This window comes from Semicossyphus pulcher, unplaced genomic scaffold (assembly GCF_022749685.1).
Source record: "Semicossyphus pulcher isolate SPU_LCO1_2020_fin unplaced genomic scaffold, fSemPul1.0.p SCAF_8, whole genome shotgun sequence".
Taxonomy (NCBI): domain Eukaryota; kingdom Metazoa; phylum Chordata; class Actinopteri; order Labriformes; family Labridae; genus Semicossyphus; species Semicossyphus pulcher.
Window position 1 is genome coordinate 25,330,735 of NW_027211759.1, and position 10,935 is coordinate 25,341,669.

A 10,935-nucleotide genomic window follows, 5' to 3' on the forward strand; every position below is an offset into this window, starting at 1 on the left:
CAAAAAACATCCCTGTTGATTGCAAATGAACAGAGAAAAAAATTAGAGGTGAAATTGTTTTATTACTCATCTGTATAAACTATATTAAGGCCTACAGTTACGCACAGTTAGTGGCCTAGCTGCAATTGAATCAACTGAATTGTATGACATAAACTTTGACAACCCCTAAGTTCTCTATAGCTCCACTGTCTCTTCTGATTAAAAAAGCAGTATGGTGATGGCCATAATGCCGGACTTAACACAAGGGTGGCCATGCCCCCTCTTTGGTATGGTCTATGTTTGAAGATATTTTTTAAGGCTAATAAACGATGTCGTTAAATCTGTGCATATACCAGTGTAAAGGCCAATACCTGAAACCTCATATAAGGTTTGATTAGTGGCATTGTTACTGGTATCTGAATTGAAATGACTTAAATATAGATATCATAGACTGTGAACCACTGAAAAGGATAGAGGTTTGGGTGATTGATTTAGTGGTGTAATTTGTTGTGGATGGATATGTATGATGAAACATGTAAGATTGCCTCCAGGCTTACACCTGGATGTGTTGACAGCTGGTAAATCTCTATACCTTGAAAGTGTAAGCCACACATTTTTCTTTCTTTTTTTCTATCTTTGCGTCATCGCTCAAGCATTTAAATGAAACTTCATAGTGTTTGGTTAAGGGAATTCATTTCAATTCAGCTTATGGTTAAGACATCTATATTTGAGCAGGGCTGGTTTGCATTAAGTACCAGGTAAACGTAACACACAGTATCAGAGTTACGGCCGTTTGTTTGTGCTTTTTTGTCCCATGAATAAGATCTGACAGATGTCTTTCTTCATCAGCTTGCTGCTAACCTTGTCTGTTGGGTGTTTGGTGCTGGGTAGGTGGCATGCAGTGAGTTCATCAGAGCTTCTTTGATGAACAGCATCTCTTTCTCATTAAACAGGCACTTACTTCAGTACAACTAAAAAAAAAGGATTTGTAAAACCTGATAAAAACATTCGGGAAACAAAGATAGACTATATAAAAATGTATCTATTTAATTTATCTTAAATTATAGCCAATCAATATATGTGTAAATGTTTGTATTACTGCTGTTGACATTTTCCAATCATAATGCTCAATTTGATACCATTTGATTGTAAATTTGCACTGAGGTGGAGGAAGGAATAACAAACAGAATCCCTTGAGCCTAAAAACATTAGTTGTTCCACTGAATTTACTAGAACAACAAAAGTGTAATCTTGACTCAATCTGTGACTCATTTATCTCTGGGAGCAATCACAAACAACTACTTCTTCTCTCAGAGAAACGTAAAAACAAACAAAACGTAGGCTTCAACGTTAAAAAAAAAAAAGAAGCAATCCGGCAGGTCAAGTTCGAGTGTTTTATTGGCACATACAACTCACGGTTTAAAAAAATAAAAAAGTTAACGGTGAAAGAATCAAAGTGTTATCATTCACTTAGACACACGGTAACAAAACATGAACAACTGTTTTCAGGTAACAGTGTTGAGTTGGCTACTTCATTTAGGAGAACAGCATTTATATAAAATCATACAGATATATAAAACACAACAAGAAAGTCTTTTAAAAATGTGCTGACATTCTGAACAAAACAAGCTATGGAACCGATTTGATTCTTTATTGAACATGGCATACAACAGGCACTCAATGATGTTGCTGACGCACAGCCATTCCTTTGAGTGCAAATGATGACTTTAAAACTTTAAGATGGTCTTTGAGCTGACTTTTATTACAGGTTACGATTGTTATTTTGAATAGATGCTATGCTCTAGCAAGCGATGAACTAACTACCAGAACTAAGGCCACCTCATTTTTTTTAATGTTGCAGAATGGACACCTTAACATTATAATTCACCCAAAATCTTTCTTCACCCACAGCTTTCTTCGAGCCAAAGCTGTTTTCTCTGTGAATAAGGGCTTTTGAAATGCACCCTTTCAAAGCTACAGAGGGTCTTTATGATACTGAAAAGACATTTTGGATGTTGTACCTCTCAAAAAGGTGAAAAACTTTACTATAAGCAACTTAGTCCCACCTGGAGGTGTGACATCAGATCAGATAAAAGCAATGGGACAAAGGAATATAAGCTTTTAAATCTGACTTACATTAAGGAAATGGATAGACAAGAATAAAACACGACAGAGCATCCTACAACAGGTAAAGAATGAAACATAAGAAAGAAAAAACACTGAGGTCAGCTGACATGGCTCGGTTAAGTTTCCAGTATGTGTTCAAAAGTTCACAACAGTAACACTTTTAAGGTCTGGGGTAGATCACAGCAAAAATACTCATATAACCAGGAAAAGACCACAATGCAGCAACTGATTGACACTGGAAGGGTTCTGAAGGGACAAATACCTAAGACTGCAGTGAGCACAACAGATAAAGGGGCAGATTGCAATCGTAAACAACACATTACTTTACCGTATAGATGAGACATGAATGTTCTTAATCATAAAATTGTGCTTCTTTTGAGGAATATTCAGTAATCACGTATCAGATCATTTGGTCTAAATCAGGGATGATTCATTTATAATCAATAAAGTCAGCATGGATATGACCACCAAATAAGCGGCTGCATTCATTATTCATTTCATTGGCTTAAACTGTATATAAAGTTCATCATTTCACTGTTATGCGGACTTTTACCATGTAATCCACAATAGAACAAAAAACCTAACTGCTAGTCTAGTCTGATTTAAGATTACGACAACTCTTAATAATAATGCAGTAATGCAGTATTCTCAGACCTTATGATGCAAGGATACTATAATGTAAGGATACTGAACAACGAATGGTAGCTTTAATTTTAGTTGTGATTCATCCTGAAAAAGGCAATTAAGATCTACAGTTCTTTTCTGTCAATCATTGTGGATTGTGGCTCAACTCTAAGACAGCCTTTGGAATTCATTCAGATTTAAGTGCACTTACATACGAAACATAACCTTTCCAAACTACGGTAACATATGCATAGGCTCTGGACATTGCTGGATGAGCTAGCTTTTCTAATAAATTTCCATTTAATAACCATAATTAATACTTGTCTTTTGATTTACCTTTACACGCCCCTCATTATTGTTAGTGGTTTCCTTCATGTTGTCCATGTGCAGTATAAAAATGTGGGACTGTTTGGGACTGTGCATGAGCTCCTGTTGGATACAACCCACAGAAACTTCCTTCCCCTCTATGTTACCTTCTGTTCCACTATCACAATCCTGTTCCTGGGACTTGCTCTCCACATTCTGTGCTAAATGAGAATCTGCCCCTGACAATGACTAGTAAAATGTTAACACTTTTTAAGACAAGAAAAACTACTTCTACTACAACAAAATGGAGTTGCCAAACTTTAAGGCAAGTTAAAACAGCGGCCGGATTTTGTTAAACCAGCCATTAATGAATCCATTATTAAGTTTGTGAGGGAAGCCCTTGAAGTTTTTATGTACATATACTTATTAAATCAGGTTGCACCTTTTAAACTTTAGAATTGTCTCATTTTGTTTCTAAGAAACAACATTTCTAGGAAACAAAACATATTTTACTTGAGCAATATTCTAAACAGGCAAGACATGGTAAATGTAGTTTTTACTTTGTTGTATTTATATCTGCATACGTACAGTATTCATTATGTTTGAAGTGAGTGGGAAAGCTCTGATTAAGCTAACCAAGCAAACATTATTAACATTTCTGTTACAGCATTTTGTTATTTTTGTGAATTTTCGATCAGGTGAAAGGTCAGGTACCATTTCTTAGTGTTCAATCCAAATGGGCTACATATACTGTAGGTAAGCTTCTATTAGCTTTGTCAGCGCGTTGAGTTCAGGTCAGGAAGAGCCTGTAGTAAATATGTTTAACAACCAACTTCATTGCAGGTACGTCAAAGGTGAATCTATTAAACTACAAGAAAAAAAATCACTGAGCGATGCTGTGTGGCTTATTATCTTAAACAATACATTAAGATTTAACACTGACACAAAACAGCTTCACAATCTTTTGACAGCTTTAAACAATTATATTAACAGAGCAAAAATGGCAAGATTAGATAAGCTAAGAACTGACTAAGAAAAATTCTGACCTCTAAGGGTGTGGTTTAGTTTAAGTGTGTTTCAGTTACCCACATTATAAGACAAGGTCTGTGCAACAAGAAATTCACAGCAATTTTCTTTCCGGAAAGAGTGAGGGGAATTTGTATTCCCCTTTTCTTTAAGTATCCCTTTCTTCATAGAGACTTCAGTACCCAAAACTCTGTTCAACAGATCCTCGTAAAAGGTCATTATCCAGTGACCATTTGAATGGAGACTAATAATCATGTCAACAATAATAAATAAATATGTAGAGACACAGAAATTGGAAGAACAAAAGCAAAAGAGTAGAAGACACCATCCTTCAGAGAAAGTGAAGAGATGGGTGGAGAGATGATGTATCCCTTACAGTCTAAATCTGTGAGTCCTCTTCTGTGCTCATCAGGAGACATGCTGCCGTAGGAATCATAGATTACATCGTCTTTGTGATCACGTTTGACTTGGCAGCAGTAACTTTCCTACCATAATACTACTATTGCTGTAAGCTGTTGACTTAGTCAAGTCATTGTCCTCTTTTTTAAAGGCAAAGATTTTGAGCCCTCTCCAACATTGGCAGAAACTTCACTGGTTGCAGTCTTTGTAAAAACTAAGTCATTGTGCTGTTTCCCCCAAAGGTCGCCACAATGGCTGGCTGTTACAGTGCATGTTTCAGCCATTGTACTGCTGCTGATAGCGACGGTTCAGCTCACGCAGCTCCTTCTCTCGTACCCGGCGGGCTTTGTTGGATTTGGTGGAGCGGCTGGAGCGAGTGGATTGGGCCGATTTGGTGCTGTGGCAGCGTGAGGATGCCCGCTTCAGGAGGTTCTGAGAGATACAGCGCTGCAGGTTCTTCATGGAGGAAGAGGCGGCCATGCTGACGATCCAGGGGTGTTTGAGGGCCTGTCCGGCTGTAAGCCGCTCGCTGGGGTCCACCGTTAGAATCCGCTCCACAAAGTCTTTCGCCAGGTTCGACACGCTGGGCCACGGCTGAAAAGAGGAGACAGTAATTATTAAACCTGGTACTCTGAAATTTCCATAGGTTCTCTATGGGGCACAGAGCCCTGTTACATTTTAGTATGCCATCCAAACATTCATTGTATTTAACTCTAACTGAAGAACAGAACAACCTTTCCACTTCTGTATATAAATGTGAAAACAGCCCTCTAGTGTCAAACTCTGCATCTCTCCATCACTCTGCATTTTGAAGCTCAAACATCCAAGCTAAACAACAATACAAAAACGTGGGGAGGCATTTTAATAGTTGTTTGAGGACTTAAAAGTTTGTTTGGCATCAGTAGAGCTTCATCAGCTGGACACAAGAGGGCAGCAGAGTGATATAAAGCTGTCTTGTACAGCGTTAGGACAGCATTGTGAGCTCAACTGACAAAAAGCGTGTTCATTTGAGCATGTTACGTGTTTATTCGACTCAATGTGATAATGATTCTTCTTCGTCTTTTGATAAAGTCAGACTCTATCATCTGTGTGGGGTAGTGAGTCCGTTTGATTTGATCTATGCATTGCTTGAACTGTTCCCAAAAGATTTAGTCCTTTAAATAAAACGTTCTTGCCGACTGTTGTCTACTTTCTCTCTCAAACATGGACTTTAGAACGAGTGGCTGGTAGTGAGAAAAACTTTACCCCCTACTCAGACTCGAATCGGGAATATCAATGCTGCATGGCTTTCTACACACACATACACCCACAGTTGGTACATGATGTCCTGCTTGGCAACCAGCTGTGTTTTCAGTCTCCCAGTAGACAACTTACACCGCTTATGAAACAGCAGGTAAATCACCAGTGTTGGTTAAAGATACACGACACACACATAACCCTTAGACGCTAATATCTCTGTAACAATGCCTGGCCTGTGGTAAGCTCTTTGACTGCAGTTGCAAATGTGAACATTATTTATCACAGTGAAAATGTACATGTCCCTAAGTATTCAAGATCTTAACACACACATTATACACTATCAGGCATTAGTGACTAGCTGGTGAACACAGTGAAATATGAGGCAGGTAAAGGTCCAGCTGTTACCACCCTTAGCAGGTAAGTCAAGTCCAAAGTGAGAGACAGAAACGAGTAAACACATCAGCTGGATGTGTAAATAGAATTATTGTCATATCAATTAAAAGGTTAAAAAAAGGTCCGTTTTGTGATAGCACATTGTTTCTGTTTGTTTGAATAATATGAAGATGTTTGGGCCTTTAACAGATTAACCCCACAGAAATCAAATCCTTTGTGCATTTGTTAAAAATGGGACACATTCCTTTTCCGGTAAAATAATAAACAATACGATGAATCAATCTCATATAGAAGCAGAAGGGCTGCACGATATTCCAATAACTTTTTGTTCTGAGATATTAATTGCCATCTTAAAAAATGCAGAAAATTATACCAGATAAGTGCAGCGTGTTTTCATATAAACAATTAACAATCATACTTTTTTATTATTTAGGAGTTTTAAGTCTTTTTTCTTCAAACAAATCAAAAAACCCTCCTACTTTTAACACACTTGGGTCACTCTGAGAGCACTATGAAAAAGCAGAGAGAGTTCAGGCGGAGTGACACGCTTCTTTATTAGAGATAGACCGATATGGTTTTTTCAGGGCCGATACCGATACCGATTATTAGTAGTCAAGGACGCCGATAACCGATATTTGAAGCCGATATTCATTTGCACTAAAAGTGAAAATATTGGCATCAAAATTTTGAATAATACAAACTACAACACTTAACTTTGTTTAAATGCATTTAAGCATATGCATCAGAGCCAAAATAACCCAGTTTTAAATTGATCTCTTATCGGCCATCGGATAAAAAAAATAAATAAAAAAAAAGGCCGATGCCGATATGCGTCAAAATGCCCGAATATCGGCGCCGATAATCGGTCTATCCCTTTTCTTTATATAATAAATATACCGAGCGGGCAGCAGTTGTATTACTTATACGGTATGACATCTACTGTTTCTAACGGTGCTCAAATGTTTATTTAGCGTGATTAGCCCCGATGACAGCAACTTTCTGAAACGAAAGCTCACTGTCTCCTACTTCCTGTCGGCACAGACAACCTCATGTCATGTGTGCGTGGGGGTTTATGCTGGACTTTTTTTTTTATGACCAATTTGGCTGTTAATATTCCAGAATTCCATTGGACATGTGCTTTGAATAGCGATATGCCTTATTAAATTATTTGACATGAATGAATTCATTAGACACCATCCTAAATGTGTGTCTTTGCGTTTCGTACGTTGAATAAAATAACTTAAGCTACATGAGGAAGCCAACATAGATCTAAAATAAAGGGGAACAAAATTAGCCTTGGTGGTCCAGATTTGTTTGTCAAATTGCTGTTTGGGTCAATATTCGGTGGGGCTTCATAGAACAGAACTGCTTCACTAAGTTTTTAAGTTGCAAGTTATTAACCTTGTTCCTCAGTGAGGCGCCTTCTCAGGGCTGTTTTTATCTGGTTCTGGAGCAAAATCCACGTGATGCTCAGCCACACTGGACACAGGAATTGTGCTGGCAAGCTTTGCCAGCTTTGTCCAGTCCCAGTAGATTTCCCAGAAATCCCAGATGATAGTTTCACAGGCCGTGTGGAATTTCAACCCACCATAGCCACGCAGCGCTGTCATCATCGCACTGACTGAGTAGCATCTCGCCGAGTACCGAGATGCAAATGATAGGTCCAACTGTCTGTCAACGTTTTAGTGGAGGCAACGGCTAGATAAGTTTATATTTTAGTTCTCTTGGCAATAGGTCTTTTAATCAACACAATAGCGTTTTTAAGGGCACTAAGTTTTATTTATTTATTTATTTGGCTCTGGTGTGAGCTGCAAGTGTAGCCGCTAAAAGTAAAAACTCTGCTGCACTTCTGCTCCGTGAACGGTCTGTTTATGTAGCCATAGCATTACCCAGCACCAGGACGAGGTGCCGTTGGTAACTGGAATACACTTACATATAAGCCACCGTGCGTTACTGAACGTCTGCGGCATCCCGTGCTTGTTTTCATGCAGGTCACAGACAGACTCTGCAGCACAGCGTCAGGTCTCTGGGTGCTCAGCTGAAGAGCTATACTAAAGTGATAACACACAGACCTTTCCTGTCGATCAGTCACGCAAAACAAGAAATTGGCGACTTTTCGTTTTGCACCGAGCAACAATAAAGCAGCTTAAAGTGTTTCACTTAATTTGCTTCACGTGCATTGCAATTGCGATTGTTAAACGATATATCATGCAGCCCCAAGAGGCTGTTATTACAGGTACCTGTCAATACTCACGTTGACAGAGACTACAGACAGCTCTGTCACTGCTCTCATTAGAAATATTGATCTGTTTATTGAAGTTTTTTGTGAAAGTTAAGACGACAACATCAACTCAACAGCCACTATATCCCAGAAATGCATAATGGTGGACTCAGGTGACAAACTGTCCCACTAATTCAAAGCCAGAATTGGACAAAGCTAGTCATACCACAGCTCTGCTATACTGCAGACCTCAGCTAAAATACAGGCTCCCTGGAAGTGATATCAATTATTAAACGTGTCCAATCCGACCTTATCTTACCTGTTTGGTTGAGAAGTCAAAATCTGAAACCCCAGAAAACTGAGAAGTTCAACTGTTCCTCATTAAATATTACAAATTTACTCAGCTGTGATCTGCACTGCAGTGGCTGTATGAGTGGCAAACATTAACCAAGGGGCCCTTTTGTAAAAGCTCAATGGCAACATAAACCTCCCACGCTGTGAAACGAGGGAACAGACTAGTCAGCAGTCCTTCGACTAGATATACAGATAGATCATAAATTGGTGTACACACGTACACACACTTAAGAGGGATATTGACTTAGGGAGGACTAACAGATGAGAGCAAGGTAAAAGGAAAGAGTTCAAGAGATAGAAATGGGCGAGAGCTGAGAGGTGAGGAGATAAGTGCAAAAGGGTAGGGTGTGTGAAAATGTGTGCCTCTGTTAAAACATGTCACCTCATAAGAAAAGCTGAACTTCTTGGAAATCTGTTGACAAAGACTCATGCAGTGTGAGGAATGTGGTCCAGAAATGGGTGCTGGTGTGCGTGTGTGTGTGTGTGTGTGTGTGAGTGAGAGTGAGACAGACTCCTCACCTCTCCAGAGAAGCTGTACTTCCCCTTGAGGATCTGTCGGTACAGCCTCATGCGGTTGTCATCCTCGAAGGGCATGGTTCCACTCAGCAGTATGTATGAAATCACCCCGAGCGCCCACATGTCTACAGCGTTCGTGTAGGGCTTCCTCACTAAAATCTCAGGGGCGATGTATTCTGGTGTGCCGCAGGTGGTCTTCATCAAACACTCGTCTCCCTTTTTCCTGCTACTTGCCAAACCAAAGTCTGTGATGATGATCTTGGAATCGGCTCCAGGGTGGTAGTAGAGCAGGTTTTCTGGCTTCAGGTCTCTGTGAGTGATCCCCAGAGTGTGCAGATACTTGACGCCATCCAGCACCATCTGCAGCACCCGAGTGGCGTCCCGCTCTGTAAAGGAGCCGCGGGCAATGATCCGATCAAAGAGCTCTCCTCCGGTGGCAAGCTCCATCACCATGTAGACCCGCTCCACCGTCTCAAAGACCTCCATCAGCTGGATTATGTTCGTATGACGGACACGGCGCAGAACGCACAGCTCTGACTCGCACACCTCCCTTCCCTCCCGGTAACGGGTCTCTATCATCTTGATGGCGTACGGCTGCCGTGTGCTCTTGTGCTCTACACGTACGACCCGGCTGAAACTCCCTCGACCAATCAGAGCCTTGATGTCATACTTGGCTGTGACCCGAGGGTCAAACTTGGCTCGATATTTGGCCACCTTCTTTCGCTGAGGGTCTGACAGTTCGGATGGGTCTTTAGGGGGCTGGGCAGAAGCAGTGGGAGTAGCCGCCTGAGCCTGGGCCTGATATGGGGAGGTGGAGTCAGCTTTGTCACCTCCCACTCCACCTGACCCACCAGTCTTGCTCCTGGTGCCATCCCCTCGTATGAAGTGCTTATAGATATCTGTCTGCGGAGGTTGCGGTGGATCAACCTGAAAGAAGACAGGAACGCAGCTCATCATAAATGCTAATTATAAACCAGAGAAAAAGCGGGGCATTTATATATTGACTGCTGTTGTTAACTCTATCAGCAGTTGACAATTATATTAAACAATTTCTACCAACCTTTTTGACCAGGTCCAACTGGACATCCCCTGGAGGCTCAGGGAGGACCTTGCTGTTCCTGCACCCCATCACATCACCTTGGGCCACTGCCCCGCCAGCCACACAGGCCACCAGGAGCCCTGCCGCATCACCGCAACAGTTGATTCAACTCACTCAGGGCATCTAACATCCAGGCTGTACCCAGACTCAAACAGAAGGTTACTGAATAAAGCCGATAACACCCACTCAAGTCCCAATGAGCCGGCATCAGCAGTCACAGTACACTGATACATCCACTTAGGTCCAGCTTAGAAGTCCAAAGGCTCATGAATATATTTTGGGCACTAACATAGGATGTCACGGCTCCATCAGCATATGAAGTATTGCTGGTTGTCTTTTGGTTACAATATTATTTTATAGGTCTGAGTCTGAAACACACACCCAGGCTGCAGAGTCCGCTGACAGGGGGAACATCAAGCCCCCTAAAGAACCTACCAGGGACTCATATCATATGGGGGAATAAAATGCATGAGTACAGTTAGTATGGCTGCTTTGGAAAGAAAAATGATTGATAAGGGCAGGAGAGAGAGGTTTTTTTTTTAACAAACAGTGTTAGTGTGGTTGCCTTTAGAAGAAATGATTCAGGCATAACTTCCACAGAAAATATGAACATCAATTTCGCCTCGATCCATCAGGAGAAGCTGCGATGTCA

General features: G+C 40.8%; 1 protein-coding gene across 1 annotated transcript; it reads right to left on the bottom strand.

Moving 5' to 3' along the window:
- Nucleotides 1-1,359: 1,359 nt before the first annotated feature.
- pskh1 (protein serine kinase H1) lies at nt 1,360-10,405 on the bottom strand. The gene is made up of 3 exons (XM_069686271.1): nt 10,245-10,405; nt 9,188-10,111; nt 1,360-5,055 (listed from the first exon to the last, which is right to left on the bottom strand). Exons 1-3 carry the CDS (start codon nt 10,311-10,313, stop codon nt 4,738-4,740), a joined length of 1,311 nt encoding a protein of 436 aa, XP_069542372.1. The 5' UTR covers nt 10,314-10,405; the 3' UTR covers nt 1,360-4,737.
- Nucleotides 10,406-10,935: the final 530 nt, after the last annotated feature.

What these genes read in the sequence shown, in the direction of transcription:
- pskh1 (XM_069686271.1), bottom strand. Translation starts at nt 10,313, where the DNA reads ATGGGGTGCAGGAACAGCAAGGTCCTCCCTGAGCCTCCAGGGGATGTC. An exon ending in AGTTGGACCTGGTCAAAAAG is followed by an intron (nt 10,112 to 10,244) that starts GTTGGTAGAAAT and finishes GTCTTCTTTCAG; the next exon opens with GTTGATCCACCGCAACCTCC. An exon ending in AGTACAGCTTCTCTGGAGAG is followed by an intron (nt 5,056 to 9,187) that starts GTGAGGAGTCTG and finishes TCCTCTTTTCAG; the next exon opens with CCGTGGCCCAGCGTGTCGAA.